We start from the raw sequence: 19,718 nt of genomic DNA, 5'->3' as shown, positions 1-19,718 counted from the left end.
AAAGACGTTTAATTCTTCAAATGGTGGTTATATGCCATAACGTTCTTGTAAGTATCAACATTAAAATGTCCAGACTTGGAGTAAAATAATAATACGTTATAGCATGTATCCATTATAACTATGCATTTGAGATCTTTTAATACGCTGTTTGGACACAGCTACAGCTATTACTCTAAAATACAAAGTTCTATTTGCATTCATTGACAGCTTTTATTCTCTCCCTATAATAAAAGCCTCATCAATTATAAATGAACCCTTGCAATACTGCAAACACTTTGCCAATTATTTTGTTTCTGCATGCTCCGTCAATACTGGTTTTTATGTCTTTCTACAAAATGGAGCCACAAAACATTTTCTAAGGTGAAACTTCCTGTGGAGCCACTAATGCCAAGCACACACAATGACCCATTTTTAGGAAGTCGTGCAGCCAAACTAGGACACAGATATTTCCTAACTGAAACAAAACACCATCTTTCATTACATAAATTCAGTGTGGCTCATCCAAGCCATATTCTGCATCATGTCAATATTCTTCTTTGATTCATATGAAGTGAATACGCTATACTCCCTTATGAGTTACCAGTCATCTGTCAACATAGAAAAGAGAATGTATTGTATAAAAGAGGCTTATTTCTTATTATGCTTCCAGAAGAAGAAGCTTTTAGAAGTATAAATATACAGCAATATAAGTGAGGTCAACATGCAACCTTTCACCAGTTTTAGCTAAAGACTGCACATCCTGGTGGTCTCATGGTCCTTTTCTTTAAGTGGATTACTTAAAGGCTCAAAAACCTGAAGTTAAATAGAACACTTATGGTTTGTGATACCTTTCGAGCAATTCTGCTATGTTTGAGTAGGGATATCTTCATGCTTAATAACTAGAATGTTTTCTTACCACACTATAATATTAAGAGGCTGTAGCTCAAGTAAAAACATCTTTTTTTCAAAGAATGTACTTACGTTCCATAAAATAGGGACCCGATTCAATTCTCCATATGATCTGCCCGTTTTGAGTTCCAGTTACACCTCTGTTCTTGGAATCCCAAAAATTTGCTGGGCAGTTTTCATCTGTTTGGGGGAAACACACAATTAGAAGACAATAAGGAAAGTAACATGACAAGAATTTGGCAAATGTCAAGGAAAAACTTAAAACCTTTATTTAATCAGTTCAGGTGTGTTTTAGACGAATCGAACGATGTAAGAAATAAATACAGAGTATTACTGAGATAAGAGGATTTATTTCTGGATACATATCATAAAAGGGTAGAGCATCCAGAGCTCTCCCTCTTCTGGGCAGTGGCGTCGCTACAGGGGGGCAAGGGGGGGCAATTGCCCCCCCTAGGATATTCCTTGCCCCCCCTGTTGCCCCTCCGCCAAAATTGGAGCCACCCAGGACAGTCCCCTTGACTGCTAACAACGGCATGGTGCCATCGCTAGCAGTCACAGTCGGGTGCTAACGACGGCACCATGCCGTCGCTAGCACCATCTTACCTTGATGGAGGTCTGTGGACCCCCATCACCACCTACCCCGGCGATCTGCCCCTCACACTGAAGGGCATCACCGGGGCCACCCGATCCGGCCGGTGACGGCGCGCGTAATGACGCGATGACGTCACCGCGCAACTTTATTAATAACTGACAATTGTCAGTTAAAGAGGTATAGGGGCATGCTGCTTAGATGCCTGTATCTCAGGCATCTGAGCAGCTACAGACCTCCAACATATACCGTTGGAAAGGTAATTATCTCACCTTTCCAACGATATATAGCTTGTAAAATAATTTTAAACAATTACATTAAAAAAAATGTTAAAAAAATGATTTAAAGTAGTTAAACTTTAAAAAAAATAAAAAAGTTTAAGTATTCTAGCTAAATGATCACTGTGATAGGCAATGTTACCACAGCGATCACATAGCTATAACAAGTCACATTCCCTTTTTAAAAATGGCCGATACTAATTTTTAATCCCATGATCCCTTTGATCATGGGGTTAAATTTAGCCAACGGTAGAGGGAGGCAATTTTTGAAATCCTGATGAACTGCAAATATTATTAAAATCAGCCATTTAGCCTGTGCGGTACGTGAGTAACCATCTCATCCCTGGAGCGCCTTGCATTTTTACTGCAAAACTTATTTTTGCTGTAAAAGTGATTTTTTTTTTCTCCCTTTACCATCATTTCTTTGGGATTGTAAGGGGAAAGAATGGTGTGTGTGCTTATGTGAGTGAATGTATGGAAAGTATGGTGTGTGCTTCTGCGAGTGAATGGAGATATGAAAGGCGTGTGAATGATCAGTAATTAGGGTTGAAGCCTTGACGTGGCATTACTGCTCATGTAGGAAGTTAAATTATGGCACAAATAGTACACATTTGCAAGAACTACACACTTTGGCGCATCAAATGAGGGGCTGTATGTGTTTCTAGTACAAACATGGAGTGCGCTAGACACAAATGAACATGTCGCTATGGATAGAAAAAACATATTTTCTAGCCAAAGAGACATATTCCATCATTATTTGTGCACTCAACTTTTGTCCTAGAAATACATGTAGCCCCTCATTCGAAGCTCCAAGAGGCGTAGTTTCTTAAAATGGATGAATTGTCTGAATGAGGGAGAGCATGAGTTAATGTGTGGATGAATTGTCTGAATGAGGGAGAGCATGAGTTAATGTGTTTGTGTATATCATAGATGTATAATTGTGGAAGGGCAAAGATGGCACTAGCAGGATATTTGAGCCTTGGGGACCGAGATGGCACAGGCCGGGTGTATATGGGACGAAGATGGCAAATCGTATGTGTGTTATCTGGGTGCTGGCCAGGTTCTATGTGGACAGCATGGACGCCAGGGCTTGCTTTGGGGTGTGCAACCTGTGATCTATGCCTGTAATTTAGGGGGTTTTAAATATACCTTTAATGCTGTGTTTTTATGTGAATTCCAATTGATCTATACCTGCAAAGCTGGGTTTCTGTGTTATTCTGTAGATCCATATCTGCTATGCTATGTTTCCATACATTATTTATGTATACCTGCAAATACAGGGTTTGTATGTCTTGTTCAGTTGATTAATACCTGCAATGCCGTTTCCATGTATTTATTTGATCTATACCTGCGATGCTACGTTTCATATATTATTATTGTATACCTGCAAATACAGGATTTATATGTCTGATTCTGTTTATTTGATATATACCTTCAGTGCTGAGATCACAAGTGAATTTAAATTGATCTATACACGCAAAGCTGGGTTTGTGTGTTAATGTGTTGATCTATACCTGCTATCGGCAGCAGGGTCTAATATATATATATATATATATATATATATATATATATATATATCGTCAGCAGGGACTAATATTAATATATATCGGCAACTGGGGCTAATATTAATATATATGGGCAGCAGGGGCTAATATATATGTATATCAGCAGCAGGATCTAATATTAGGCCCTGAAATCATTTAGTGCAAAAGTTAAGGTATTGTGTTGTTTAAAGGATTTCAAGGATTAGTCGTACTAAATTGTGGCTTCAGGCTTCCAATGTTGAATGATCAAGTATTGTATTGTCCAATAACAAAAGTATCATTCCATAGCACATTACTTTTGGCAATATATATATAAATATATATATATATATATATAATATGTGTTTTTTCAGTGGTATCTTTTAATGGTGGAAATTATTAATGCCCCCCCAGTTTGACTGTGGTATCTTGTGTGCCCCCCCTATATATTGTTTCTAGAGTCGCCACTGCTTCTGGGGAACATAATAAATGTGTTGACTGAGGTAATCACATATTAACCCTTTAATAATCCATCATAAATATCATATATTAAACAGTCCTTTTGGAAAACAGGATGTGAATCGAAGATACTTTAAGTTCTGATAAGTCTAAGGTCTTTAAGAAGGAATTTGAACTGTGGTATACAGTAACAAAAGCCTCATCAACAATCAGAACAAAATATGAAAAAGTCACCACCAGACAGTGTTACCTAGAGAAATAGTTCCCTCACCCAGATACACAGATAAATGGGTAAAGACCTTGAGAATTATCAGGTATAATAAAACTTAACATATTAATTATGTAACAGTGGCAAAGAAGTATCAAACAAATAATTTTGTGGATGAAAAGCAATTATCTACATACTCTGAGAATCCCACAAACACAACGCTAACATCTGCACCGGTAGTCTGCCTGTTTCAAGGCAACAACTCCACGTAATTGTATTTTCTTTTGCTGCTGGATTTTTAAAAAATTTGATTATGCCATCTGAGTTAAAAAAAAAAAAAAGTCCTCCAAGTTTCAAAATGTAGGTAATGTAAATTAAGCATCCTGTTCTCTACTGACCAGTAGATGCACTTGCATACCTGATACCCATCAATCTTTGCGGAACTGGTACTTGGACACAGAACATAAAGCTCAATCCAAGGGTGCAGAACTCCAGTCGTTGAGGGCTGCAAGCAAGCCTGAAATCACGTGCATCGTTGCCTGAAAACAAAGAGTCAAATCGAAATGCCCAAGCTCAAGATGGGGTATCCAAAATTGTGGCCTATTCACAGCCCTTGAGTATTGGAGTTCTGCATCTAAACATAGTTGATGACTATCCTCCAATAATGGTCAGAGAGTTGTGAAAGTCTTATAAGAAATTCCTCTCCCACGTTCTGTCCCTCTTACCCTTTTTCCTTTAACCTCATTCTTTGCATAAGGCATAAGAGATTGAAATGTAACATCAAGCAGTACTGTTCAGTGTCTGACAAATACTCATTGGCCGACAAAGAGTAATCATTTTTTTTCTATAAGCCCTAAAATAATATATAAAAATGTAAATAATGATTTTAGCTCGGCTATTCCCCACAAAGGTCCCTATCCCAAGTATGAGGACTGGATCGCTAGTATCACTGTATAGCCAGGAAACACATGTCTACAGCTAACAGTTATATTTAACACTGACCATCTCCAGTAAAGTTATATCATGGAATCACAGAAATGCCCCCATTAAAGAAGTTCCTCATTAACCACAATCTGTGCATGACGCACTAAAATATACTTCCTTCCTGTACCTATGTCAAACTCTTTCCTCTGTCACACCCCATTTGCCTTCCTTTATACAACACAGAAATGGTTATTGTAACTTTGTCATGTATACTGTATCCCCTCTTATCTTTTTGAGACTCCTCTTAGAGATGTTAAATTTGTAAATGTTGGTGTGACAAAAGTATTTCATTTCCAACACCTAACTTCCTCTACACATGTGTACAAAACAACACAAAAAGGTGTGCTATGACAAAGCATAAAGCTGAAATTATTGAATTACTTCCCTGTGATTCCATTCTCTACTGTGTACAAAATATTGTGATGTGTGGAAAATGTAAAAAAAAAACGAAAGGTCACAATCACATAAAATTAATTCAAACATCTGTACAGACAACATACAAGTGATGTGACAAAATTATTATCTACAAATAGCACTATTATTTATATTATTGTCCATACTTTCTGTGGGTATATACCGTATATATATATATATATATATATATATATATATAATTTGACACATTTAAAGTCAATGTGAAAGGGGTGTATAATTATAAGGTGTATCATGAAAAACTAATGGTTAACCTTTTGCAGTTTAATAAATGTAGATGCATACTCTTGCAAAGGATAAACTGCAAGCCTTAATATTGTACATATCTAATCCAATTCTCTTGACTCACACAAACACAAACAGGACAAACAATATTTCTAACACAAATGTTAATGTGAATTGGTGCTATAAGAGACAATCTAGCCTGAAATCAATTTGAAATAAAATTACATTTTCTCAACATCTGAAGATAACCAATAGCTGCTAGCAGACCTTTTCCAAACCCAAAGTTCAAACATGTAGTGTAGGTTATTAGCTTTCTTAAATAATGATTTTTAAAAGTATATATGTGTAATATAGTTCTACACCAAAATTGTTTTTGTGATCAGAGTTTCTATCTACTTACCATATCTCTCCAGATCAGAGTCTTGGTTTCACTTTGTTTCCCATCCTTCAGAAGCTCATTTCTAAATAAGGTTTGTATTCCCAGCAGTACTCACAATTCTTGCTTTATGCGCCATAAAATAAAAACACCTCTGAAGTGTCGGGACCATCTTATTTGCCGAGTCTTGAGCTAGCTAATTGCCTTTCATTTGCCTACTTGTTACTTCTCACAGACTTTATTTGGTGCGTCATTCTTAAAGATGACACTGAAGCTCATCCGAGTAAGCCACACATGGTAGAGGATGAGTCAACCCTAGTTCCGTAACAAATTCCAGTGTAGTTTTGGGAAAATAACTGCAAAAACAGTAGCTCTACCACATCAAAGCTGAGTCTTCCTGCTCCTTCCTCTTGTCAGTACAGGAGGAAGTGATCAAAAAGGAATGTTTCTCATGCGCTCTAAAATAAATCTACCAACTGTGTGCAGTTCTGAAGAAGGTCAGCCTTTCATCAACACTTTATCTATGGTTAACATCCTTAGCTGAAACACATGTGGACAAAATTGTAGCGTTAACCCTAAATTCAGGAAGATCTAGGATGTAATAGCCCATCCTCTAGGCTTCCTTCCTTTGTGTTGTCATGACTGCAAGGGAATTATCATACACAAAAAGAAAGGTTGGAATGCAGCACTCAGCAGTGAAATGGTGCACGAGCCAGGGTACCACCAAGTCCCTCAATAAATCCAAAATAAAGAAGCAGAGGCTCAGCACTCAAATGATAAGGTGAGTTTATTTCACACAGGCAACGTTTCGACGCACAGGTCTTTCTCAAGCCTTGAGAAAGACCTGTGCGTTGAAACGTTGCCTGTGTGAAATAAACTCACCTTATCATTTGAGTGCTGAGCCTCTGCTTCTTTATTTTGGATGCAAGGGAATTATGTCAACTCATATGCCCCAGCTGCTGCTGTTGCCATGACTCCAACACTCCAAGCTTAGTGAGCATTATGGGTGTTGTAGTCAGACGCAACTGGAGCACTGCCCTCCTGCCAACAAAAAAACCTGATATAGAAATCAATATAGTGTAAGAATTAAACGTTTAAAAAATACTTCAAAACATTTACTGTTACCATAAATTGCTTTGATCATCAATTGAATCAATTTCTAATAATCCAAGCTTTCCTACAAAGTGATGCGTACACCTTACTCCGATTTTAAAATACCTACTGCAAACCTGTAATTTTAGAAAACAGGAGGTAGCGAGGCATATTTTTCGCCATAATGTTTAGCTAGTTTTTAAATTTCACGCAGCTCTAAAACATAAAGAAGGAACAGGCATGTATGTTTTGATGTATTGCATTCACAGTTATATACAATGGTCTGACATTATATTATTAATACATTTTCGTTCATACACATGTGGGGATGGTTACTCACCCTTGATAACAGCTCTAAAACGTAACAGAACACATTTCTATGGCTGGCGGTACTGTCTTCCACCACTTTCCACCACCAAGGCCGGTAACACAGGCAAAGCCAATCATATGAGCACCACGTATGTGTTTCTGGTGCTTTGAACCAAGTTCCCAAATGGATAACACTTTTCTGCATATGTACAGGGGTTGTAAACACGTTCTTCATACGGCATCTACTGGCAAAACGGTTTTATGTGAAGTTTACCAGGTTTGCAACTGCCATACTCCAATACCCTACCATGAGAAAGACCACATTTTCCAAGATGATCCATGATTCTTTCCTGCTTTCAGTCTGCTGATTTAAGTGCAAACGAAGACGTAATCTATGGAATTCCAGGATATTTTAGTTCATTTCCTGAAGGGTCTGCTTCTTACAGCTGATAATATATCACTTAAGAAACTAGGAAGTGACTCATACACATTACAAAGCTGACCTTTGCTGTGCAGGCTCCCAAATTGAAACAATATATATAATATTAATAATAATGAAAAGCTGTATACACCTATATGATCAGCCACTCATCATGCTTCACAATTTGTACATACTATTTAGTTAAAGTCATCCAGCCCAAAGTTTTTTCCCCAGCCTCATTTGCATTTTAATGGTAACTGATAGCTCTTTCAGCACATCAGCACCTAAAGAGAAGTGTCAGGTGCTTGCAGTGGGATTGGAGTATTGGCGTATCTCTAACACATACATTCAGACAAAAACAAATTGTCACTGTACTCAGTAGGATTTATTAAGATTTAAGGCAGATCGACATTTGGTCATCCTAAGGGCTTCGTGGTTTAGGAGTAATGGATTACTTCATACCCTGGACTAAGCCCAAAGTGTTCCAATGAGGTATCCTCCTCAACTTTTTAGCAAAAAGGCAAGAAAAAAGTTCCATGAGCTTTAACTGACCGCAGGGATTTTGATTAATCCACAGGGTCCAGTCTCAGACGTTCCCGAAAGAGCTTGTGTCTTCTCCAGACTTCCCCACCCTGACTATCTTCGTTGGTTAGGCAATTATGTCTATGGTTACTCTGTATGCCGATGTCTCTTTGCCTACACTATACAATGTAAACTGTGCAGTTACTGTACTATACTGTGTTACTATATTGTGTGACGTGTATACCTATGTACTGTTTACTCATACTTCTTGTATGTAACCTCGGTTCCATGTGTTATATACACTTGTTAGACTATACTTGTATATTGACTACAGCTGTATGACCATTGCACATGAATATGCTGTACTTGGATGTAACCTTTTGCTGTATTGTCAATAAATGAAGAATTGAGTCAGTCTCAGACATTCCCTCTACCTTCAAACTAGATACTTGTTCCACACTCTCTACGCCTGGGTTTCTCATCTTCCGTCCTGGAGTCCAGCATCTCAGCCTGTTATCTGTTCCTCATTGTCAAATAACAATGAAAGTTAAAAATAGTTTAATTGCACCCCTTGAGCTACTACATTCGCTTGGAATTCTGCTCTGTCTTAAAAATGTTAAATCTTTAATGACACAATCACCCTAACTTTCTCAATTATCATACAGAATAGTTAGTATAAGAAATCCTTTACCATTCTCGTATGCCCCTTCTTTTTGGTTTGTGCTCCATATTAGGGTTTTTTTGGGGGGTGAAGCATACAAAGCCTAACAGCTTTGTATCACCAATATTTAGGTGGTTTGGAAGCCCAGTCATTCTATATTAACTAACGCTGTATTTAAGTTAGGTGTCCTTCCCAATTGGGATGCCTTGGCTCAGCAGGCAAACATCCATGCTTTGGTTAAAATACAGTGTGGAAGCCTCATTTTTATTCACTGTATATAACTGGTAATTTGGTCATCCTTTCAATTATCTGTATATTTGCATGCAAAAGAGTATGTTATATTCCTCATAAAATCAGGTGTGGTGCTTTACATCTCTTGTAGCTTTGTAGGGATTCAGCTTGTGATCCTGTGCATTATTCAGTAGCACCATAATGCTAGCTTGTCTTAAATGTTTAATATATCAGTAACCACTTGGGCTGCTGGGAAGCGGCTTTTACCTCTATATCTCAGGTCACTGGGAGGGTTGTTTTGGTTACATTTACAGAACATTGTACTGAGGTTCGCATATGTTAAGCAATTTGTTCGCCCATGCCTCCTCAAATGCCTCCAGTTATTTCTGTACTTTAGTCCCTTCCATACCACAGCACATGAGATAAGGAGCACTGTTGAACATTTCATTTATGAGTTTGCCCAGGGCCCAGGAAAGCACTTTAAAATTAGAATTCATGCAGCAGCAATAAGGCAACAAAAATAAATAAAAATTGTCACGGGCACACCTTGTACCCCGGCTGGGTATGCCCGTCGATCCTGCGATGCTTCCTGCCGGGATCTAAAGGGTTAACCGCTTGTAGCGCTAGCCGATACTAGCGGAACTGGGGTGACTCTAGCGTCACGGCACCGCAGCCCGCCGAGGCGTAGCTGAGTACAGTGCCGTAGTTGTCCTGACAAGGACAACTAGTGATCCAGCGGGCCCCTGAAGCATTAGACGAAACTAATTTTCCAGGGAAATAACACACTTTATTGGGAAACACACAGGCTTATATACAGGTTAGGTGATAAAAAGGTCATAAATCAGAACAAATCTCCCCGCCCTGCCCAGACAGTCCGGAGCCACGCTTAGGCCACCGAGCCCCACAATGCCAGTATACTTTGGTCGTCGTTCTCGGGGTGATCCCGAAGGAGCAGCGGCGATCTCGGGGGTGCAGAGGGGGCGCTCGGGGTCCAGGAACATCTGGTCCCAAAAGCGATGTGATCGGTCGAAGGGGCCCCGAGCGACAACAGTTCAAAGTTTCCCCGGGACTAAACGCGAGATAGCCGTGGCACGTTCGGCAGCCGCGCTGGTCATTTTCCGCTCCTCCGGAAGTCCCGGCGACCAGGCATCCATGGAAGGCTTCTTCTCCGAATTGTTCCCACTCCGTACCCCCACCCCCTGTGTGTTAATAGCAGGGAAATGGTGCGGTAGCGGGCTGATGGCATCCGGGATACGAGGGGTTAAAGTCTGTGGGCAGGACATGTGGAGCATGGACAGGGGCGGCACACAAGGCACATAAAACAATCACACACATATAACAATCACAACCGTTGTTCCCTCTAAGCTGTGCGCTTGTGTGCGCGCACATAGCTTTTAGAGAAAGCGCACATATCCAAAAATTGCGCGCACAACCAGTAGCATACCTTGCAGGGGGCAGGGCAGTCAGCACGGCATCTCTCCAGAGACGGCATCTCTCCGCCGCTAGAGGAGCAGGCTCGGTTGGGGAGATCAAGGATCTCCCTCTAACCGGCTTAAAGACAATCAAGGGAGCAGGAGGTCCTCCGATCCTGCTCCCTTGCTATGCGCGCGGCAACTGATGCTGTGCATCGGGATTTGATGTCATATCCCGGCGCACAACACTGAAGCCACGCCCACCACCTTACACACTGCACCGGGACAGGACACAGAAGAAGAAGAAGAGGAAGAACGAAGAGGAAGAGGAAAAGTGACAGTGACAGAGAAAAGGTAGGAAAACATTCAGTGAGAGTGGATTAGTAAGTGTGTGAGAGTGATGGGTGTTATGCTGTAGTTTAAACTGGATGTTTGTGAATGAGTGTGTGTGTGTGTATGATAGCATGGATGCGTAAGTGGGGTGGAACAGCATGGCATAGGGAAGCTGTAATCAGATTCCTATCATGCCCAGGTTCCAGCATGTACTAGCTGCCTGGGCATGATAGCAGTGTGATTGCTGTTATGTATATATGTTTGCTATTATATTGTTTGCTGTTAAAAAAAAAAAATATATATATATATATATATATATATATATATATTAATATTGTTAATGATTTTTTGTGTCTAATTTTGGTGTGTTACTTTTTTTTGTTTTTAAAGGTGTGGGGGTGGTCATTTTCGGTTTTGGTCAAGTGAATGCTGAAATTTCCGTTTCGGTCCAGAATTTTCATTTCGGTGCATCCCTACTATATACTATAGGCCTACACCACATCAATGTTTGGCTTAGTATATAGTGATAGGGGTTATGCTGCATTATTGTCAATGCCTGGCTCAATGTATAGTGATAGGTGTTATGCTGTACCACCGTCAATGTGTGCCTCAGTATATAGTGATAGGTGTTATGCTCTACTACCGTCAATGTTTGCCTCAGTATATAATGATAAACAGTTATGCTGTACCACCATCAATGTTTGCCTCAGTATATAATGATAACAGTTATGCTGCACCACGGTCAATGTTTGCCTCAGTATATAGTGATAAGTGTTATGCTGTACCCCAGTCAATGTCTGCCTTAGTATATAATGATAACAGTTATGCTGTACCCCTATCAACGATAGAAGCAGTTTTAAAGTGTGTGTGCATGTGCGTGTGTGGGGTGGTGCCACACACAGGATACGCCCCAGGTGCCAAATACTCTAGGGTACACCCCTGCACACAACAGTTTTTTTTTTGATCCTCCGCTCGTGATTTGCTCATAATTTACTTATGCAGAGAGAATTTCACCTTTAAAATAGACCATGGAAGTGGAGTCAAAAGGGGTGGAAATATAAAGCTCCACCCCGTTGCAATGTGAATTTTTTCAGCTCCACCAACTTCGCTTTATATGGACTGTGTGACAAAGCAAAGTGGACATTAATACTGTTGTGTAACCAATACTATATTATCACACTATAATGTAGTGCATGAGCAAGCTGTACCAAATACATAGACTAACAATTTAAATGTAACATTTGCAGAAGCATATTGTGCGCACAAAATTTTGGCTCTGGAAAAAATTTTGGACAAGAGAAAAATTAGAGGGAACATTGATCACAACCCCTGATTATTAAACGGTACTTGATCAGACACGGCATTATTTAACCCCCGGAGGGTCATAATAGCTGTTATAGACGGCACTTATTAACCCCGGGCCGTCACAAAAAGTAACAGAGGACATTTTAATAACAAGATTGGCATGATGTATACAGGTATAAGGGATCTGGAGTGTTACAGGAGGGTTAACTGGAGTGCCCCCCTTGAATGATTCTAAAATCTTTTTAGGTGACAGATCCAATGAGAAAGGGCACGTCATGTTTCTTCAACGAATGCACGTAAGACATGGTGACTCATGACTTACCGAACATTTGGTTGCTACTGAGCAATGTGTATATAAAATATGGTCCTGTTTATGGCATAAACTGCATGGGTGTGGTTGAAGAAGATTGATATACAGATTTGGATTTGTTACAGGGCATGTGAATAAAAGATGAAATCTCCCCCAAATACATTTGCCCCTTTTTCCATCCCTAGCCAAATGCATCCCGCTGCACATGATGTAGTCACTTCAAGTCAGATCCAGCGCTGGCTCTGCTGAATGCTGCTTGCAGGGGTTTGTTTAGACCCCTGTGTATGTGTAAAGCCTTCCCATTAATTTCTATGGGGGAACTTTTCGGCACTGCAGCTCTGAAGCTGCAGCTTCTCCTTATGGTAATGTTTTTTTAACTACTTGAATAGTACATTCAAAAGTACTTGCAAAGTTTGCTAATATGCATTATAATAACCAGATAAAATATGGCTCATGACACAGTGTAATATGTCATGTGTTACTCATCTGAGGTTGTATTTACCTAATTTTTAGAGCGCTAAGGAACAGATGATTGTTATTTTGTCCTGATATGTAAAACCAGAGAATTCAAAGAGGGTGCGCTCTCTTTTTCACATGACGGTAAAACAAAACTTTTCTCTTTCTCTCAATTTGAGTGGAATATATCCGCAAGACTTTGTTTTATGTGTTGGATTTCCTTTAATCAAATAATTTTTCCTCTACAGACCTATAAAAGCTTAGTTGGAAAGAATATCACAGGAAAGAGTGTGGGGACGGGTCATTTCCCAGGGTGTATGAAGGAAACCCTGCCTGTGGGAACTTTGCTCTGTGCTTGAGGATTTACAGCAGAGAACATTATGGAATCCGTTTAAAGGAACAGCCTCTGATGGGTTTAATAGTTACTAGAACATATACTGCAAGTTTAAGAACATCTAGGAAAATTGGTCTGTGTTCTAACATTTACTTGAACCAATGGGCATTTGCAGAAACATTTCCAACATAAGCATCTCTCCATCCTTTCATTATATTCCTTCCTTTACTTCAATTATTACCATTTTTCACTTCTTCTTTTAGTTCACAGCACCACACTTTCCTTGCTTGCAATGGCCCCACAGCTTTCGCATTTTTTTCACAGACTTGCAGGTTCACTGGGCAAATCCCCAATTGCCTCTATCTGTGGACATTTATACCTTCATCCTTACACTGTCTCCCAGTAACTTTCAGTATACATCCTTTGCATTCTCATGTTCAATGTTTCTTTTCTTTATTTATGTAAATATTATAAATAAGATAATCACGAGACAAGATATTTATGCATCTATATAAATAAATCTATTTATGACACAGGAATAGGGATACTTTTAACTCCACCAGAAATGTTTCTGTACATGGCCATGGATAGATCAAAAAGAAAGGAAGGAAATTCTATCCTGCCGTCCTAACCCAGTTACCAAAAATCTCATGCACTGGATAAAGTGCAAACCCCTACCGCTCAATGCCCTGAATACTGCCTTTACTGGCAGGGCAACCTTGTATATTGTATTTCTGGATTCCTAGCAACTCAAATAATTCTGAAGAAATGCTCATCCTACCTCCTGCTACACTGCGCGAGTAACAGATGTTTCTGAAAGCCCTAAATGCATCACAGCTTCAAATCAGACAGACTTAGGGATTAATGAGATGTACATTGATTATGTACATTTACCCTTCTGTTTTAAAGATCCTGAATTTGCCTGTGTTTTGAAGTGCTTACCTATGTGATAAAGTCCAATCCAATCAGTTGGGTCCACTTCTTCCTTTATATCCCAAAAAATGATAAGTTCCTGGGAATGGCCCAATATGTATTCATACATGCTTGCGGTCAGACTGGAACGGCTATCAGAGGTCACCAAGTCAGTATCGCTGTTAGCTCTCTGAAAATGTAAATTCTCTGCCATTGTGTTCTGGGAAGCCAAGCTCTGAAGATTCTCTGGACTTAACGTGTGACGAAGTTGATGGTTTTGTCTTCGTACAGGAAGATTATGATCCCTGGCAGATCCAGCCATACTATAGAATTACAGTTCAGAGGCCTGAAAAGACATAAGAGATCATTTTTAATGTTGGTCTGATTATGGCTTAAAGATGATTTTAGTTAAAAATGCCTCAGATATAATTTAAGCACTGCTAAATTTATTGGGTTTCTGGTAAGGCCGCTGTTCAATAACCATATATACAGTAGACATAAAACTGCCTTGGGTAGTAGTGTCCAATTCTAAAAAAGGCATAACACTTTGTTCAATGGTACAGACTACAGAGTTATACGTATGCATATGGTTTAAACCAATGTCTCTCAGATTAATCCCAGATCAATCACTATTCCTATTTTTCCTTGTGTCAAAAAACAGAATGGGAGAAGCCAGCGGCTGAGCATTAGAATCTGACTTGAAGCATGGAGGTACAGGTGAAGCTTCTAGAGGAAAGACTCATTAAGGATCATCCACATCAACACTGTTACAGTACATTGCTACATCAATGCATTTGGATATCAAGCAAGCAAAACAGCTTTTAGAACTAAACTAGATGGCCATTCATTTAAGAACCTGATCTGCTCATTAAAAGAACAAACCCGGTTTTCTCTTACACTTCATTGTAATCAATTTCGATTCCCAGAACTGGAAATACACGTTGTCTAAAACACATGAAGATCAAATAAATTGGTTATAGGAAACGAAACTGTTTATGTCTGAAGCAGTGGCAGCTTTGTTTACCTTCTGTTTCTTTAGCGCTGAAAAGATGCCAGATCACTGAAGGTAAACTGGATATATTACAGGAAACCACTTCCGAAAAATTACATTGCAGTATGCTTAATCTGATAAACAGATCCCATCTGAAAAATATATTAGCAAGCCCCCTTACTATTTATACAACGCATGCTTCATAAGAACAGATTCCTATAAACTGCCTAATTGTTTATCATGGACCCCTTACAAGCTAACAAGAATACACACTTGTATTATGGAGCATAAAACTAATTTCTGGTTAATCTGGATCTCCTTAATGGCCTGCAGTGGCATCTTTAATGACTCCAGCGTACTGTACATTAACCAAAGCCATTTTGGTATTGTAGTGTTTTTCTATATGTCAATATATGTCAGACAATGGCTGATTTTTGTACCCTTCGTGAAAATGGCTGTTTTATCATTTCTGCTGTGCTTTCTTTAGATGTCATTATTTTGATTGTATCTTAGAATTTACTAAAAAAAAAGTACAATTATATTGGGGAAATTGAGAAAAAAGGACTTTTTACTCATCTACAAAAGCTAGTGAAAAATTCTGCTAAATAATATCCAATGTTTTTTTTTTCCAATTATGGTCATTTCGCCACATATCCTATTTGGGACATCTTTGAAGCCGGTCATTTCAATTTATCCCCATTAAACCATATATACTTGAAAACTACACACCCCAGGCTATTTCAAATACTGATATTTTAACCCCTTAATGACAAAGCCCGTACATGTACGGGCTCAAAATACATTGCTTTCAATGGGTTTAGGGACCGCCCATTGTCCTTAAGGGGTTAACTCTTTCCATGCACTAATTCTGCCACAAGCCTTTGTCAAACTTTCCAAATATGGTCATTTCCCCGTATATCCTATTTGGGACATCTTTGGTAAATCACTGTTTATTGATTTTTCAACAGAGCAAGGGTAAGAGGAAACCTGGGAAAGGGGAGGGGAAGGTAGCCAAAAAGGAGAAAGGGAAAGGGACATGTAATCATTCAAAGTTGAACCATGGCGGTCTAACATATGCGCGAAATTCGCGAGTGCTACAATCTGATACAAAAGTAGAGAAAAGATAAAAAAAAAAAAAAAAAAAGGCAAACGAGAATGCCGTGGAGCATCGCATACCCTGGCAACATCGAAGGAGACCATTAGCTGGAAATCCAATCCCAGCGACGGAGCTGCGTAACCCCGCGGAATATAAAGAAGAGGAGGAGGAAGAAAAAAAAAAAAAAAAAAAAAAAAAAAAAAAAAAAAAAAAAAAAAAAAAAGGGGGGGGGATGAAAAAGCATGAAGGGGAGAAGGTGAAAAGAGCATGACGGGGTGAAGATGAAAAGAGGGAAGAGAGCGAGCTAGTGTTGAGGAAGCAACGAAGAACGCGTAGGAGGGGGACACACACAAAATAAAGGAAAGGTAAAGAACCGAGGTGGGTGGAGGGCGAGCCAGTCAGGGTCGCTCAAGGGAACGCGAGAAGATCCCGCAGAGTGGTGGACGAGAGGAAGGAGAGCCAACAAGCCCAGGTGTTTGTGTATTTCTCCATCCTGTCCGAGGAGACATGCAAGAGCTCCTCCATCACACGTATCTCCTCCACCCTAGTTACCCATAAGCGCAAAGTGGGGACCTCCGTACGCTTCCAAAACAAAGGAATCAGGCAGCGCGCAGCGTTAAGAAGATGTCGCAAAACCGTGCGTTTCACTGAAACCCGGGAGGACCCACTATAAAGGAGAAGGCCAAGACCAGGGGACGGAGATATTGTTTGCCCCACCACCTCACCCATACATCGAAACACCCCAAGCCAGAACGGTTGAAGTTGGGCACAACTCCACCATATGTGTAAGTATGTACCAGGCTCCATACCGCATCTCCAACAGGAGATATCAACGCCTGGAAAAAGCCGCCCGAGCGACACCGGTGTCCTGTACCAAAGCGACAACAGCTTATATGCTGTTTCTTGAACCTTGGAGGCCACCGAACATTTATGCGCCAACTCACACACCGTGTCCCATTGTTGGTCAGTTAGAGGCTCACCCAGGACCTCCTCCCAGTAACCCTGAAACGGCGGCGGCACCGTGAGTTCGGCCGCGAGCAACAGGCGGTACAGGATAGATATTCCCCCCCTGGGCAGCGTAGGGCGTCTGGCCAAAGTTTCAAAGGGGGTCAAGGCTCTAGAAAGGTGGTGTCTTCCCGGAAGGGAAAGCCCATACCGAGTAACCTGACCATATCGGAAGCGCCGCAGCAAAGTGAGCCCAACATCGGGAAGTGCGCGTTCGATCGGCAACGGCGCAGTTCGATCCCATAACGCCGACAAAGGTAAGTTCGGGGGCCACCCCAGTGACGCCAGGAAACCCCGCTCTTGTCCCGGAACAAAGTCCGGGTTGTCCGCTATAGGAGTCAGCGGGGAAGGATAAGAGGTTAGAGACCCGCTCACACCCCTCTGCCTCCAGACCAGCACAGTAGCTCGGACAAAGGGATTCTCGGTCCCCGCCACTCGAAGAACACCAGGGCGAAGACCCAGACTAGAGGACAGAGGGATCGACGTGGTGGCCTGTTCCAACGAGATCCATAACTTGGCAGGTGGGTGGAATCGCCATTCCAGCATCCGCAACAGGTGAGTCGCGCGATAGTAACCGCGGAAGTCAGGCAGAGCTAACCCGCCCTTCGCCTTGGGCCTGATAAGAACAGAGTGGCGAATCCTCGGTCGCTTCCCCAGCCAGACATAGTTGGCAACTAGCGAACGAAGTTCAGAGAAGAACGCCCTCGGAATAGAGACAGGGAGCGTCTGAAAGAGATAAAGAAGCCGAGGGAGCACATTCATCTTAACCACACTAACCCTTCCATGCCAGGAGATATGGGGGAAGGACCATCTACGCAAATCACAACGAATCTGACCCAAGAGCCTAGGGAAGTTCTCGCGAAAAACCGTGCTCAGATCGGAGGGAATCCAGGTCCCCAAGTACCGAATGCTGTTACGACACCACCTGTAGTTAAAGGACCCCTTGATTGCGTCTGCCTCATCCGGAGTCAAGGAGACATCCAGGACTTCGGACTTGTCTGTGTTTATTTTAAAGTTAGAGAGGGATCCGAAGTGTCGTAGTTCATCCTGAAGAACTGGGAGAGAAATCCGGGGCTGCGCTAGAGTGAAAAGTAAATCGTCCGCATAAGCGGCCACCTTATACGAAGAGTCATTGCACTTCAGGCCGTGAATATCCGGGTTGTCGCGAACCGACTGCAGAAGTGGTTCCAAGGATATGGCAAACAAGAGCGGAGACAGCGGGCACCCCTGTCTGGTGCCATTGCGGATGGGGAAAGAGGCTGTGAGGGCACCATTTAAACGGATACGCGCCGAGGGGGCCGAGTACAAGGCGGTGATCCAATGCAGCCACGAGTGGCCAAATCCAAACGCACGCAACACCTGGAACATGTAGTCCCATGCAACCCGATCAAAGGCCTTCTCAGCGTCCGTGGACAGAAGGAGAATCCTCTGACCAGACGCCCGGGCCAAATGGATCGAGTTCAAAGCCCTGTACGTGCCATCACGACCCTCCCTGCCAATAATAAAACCGGACTGATCAGGGTGAACTAAAGTGCCCAACACAGACTGCAGTCTGGTAGCCAGCACCTTCGCAAAGAGCTTCAAGTCCGTATTGAGGAGGGAGATAGGCCTGTAGCTCTGACAGAGCAAAGGGTCTTTCCCCTCCTTGGGTAACACAGTGATCGTCGCCATGAGAGAGTGAGGATGGAAGGGAGTGCCGACACGCACCTCATTGAGCAACGATGCGAGAGGGGCCTGCAGGTGCTCCCAAAAAACCTTATAGTAGCGGAGGGGAAGCCCATCCGGGCCAGGAGCCTTCCCTGAGTCCATCGACTTCATGGCTACCTCCAACTCCTCCACCGGAATGGCGAGCTCGAGCGATTCCAGCTGTTCCACCGAGAGTCTGCGACGAACCCGCGTAGCTAGGTAATCCCTGATTAAGGTCTCCCTGCGGGGAACCGCCGTGTCCACAGGGAGATTGTACAGGGAGCGGTAATAGCGACAAAAAGAGTCCGCTATATCGCTGGGAGAACAGGAGGTCACACCACTGGGGGTCCTAATCTTGCTAACATAGAGCGTCTGGTGCCTAGCCCGCAGAGCACGTGCAAGCATCCGACCGCTCTTATTACCAAACTCATAGTAGTGGGCCTTGGTTGGGACATCTTTGAAGCCGGTCAGTTCAATTTACCCCCATTAAACCATATATACTTGAAAACTAGACACCCCAGGCTATTTCAAATGCTGATATTTTAACTCTTTCCATGCACTAATTTTGCCACGAGCCTTTGTCAAACTTTCCAAATATGGTTATTTTGTGGCATATCCTATTTGGGACATCTTTGAAGCCAGTCAGGTCAATCTACCCCATCAAAACATATTTTTTGAAA

General features: G+C 41.6%; 1 protein-coding gene across 2 annotated transcripts in view; it reads right to left on the bottom strand.

Moving 5' to 3' along the window:
- The window catches only part of HECW2 (HECT, C2 and WW domain containing E3 ubiquitin protein ligase 2), a 101,496-nt gene that overhangs the window by 50,012 nt on the left and 31,766 nt on the right, over positions 1–19,718 (bottom strand). For both annotated transcript variants that reach the window (XM_053472220.1, XM_053472222.1), the window contains exons 2-3: positions 14,291–14,606; positions 961–1,068 (exon numbers count right to left, since the gene is read on the bottom strand). In XM_053472220.1, the coding sequence (XP_053328195.1) occupies positions 961–1,068; positions 14,291–14,582 (400 nt within the window). In that variant the 5' untranslated portion in view covers positions 14,583–14,606. The remainder of the gene's footprint in view (positions 1–960; positions 1,069–14,290; positions 14,607–19,718) is intronic.

The sequence above is a fragment of the Spea bombifrons genome, chromosome 7 (genome assembly GCF_027358695.1).
Source record: "Spea bombifrons isolate aSpeBom1 chromosome 7, aSpeBom1.2.pri, whole genome shotgun sequence".
In the NCBI taxonomy this organism is placed as follows: domain Eukaryota; kingdom Metazoa; phylum Chordata; class Amphibia; order Anura; family Pelobatidae; genus Spea; species Spea bombifrons.
Note: the sequence above shows the minus strand (reverse complement) of the source record. Positions and strands in the feature narration are given on the sequence as shown.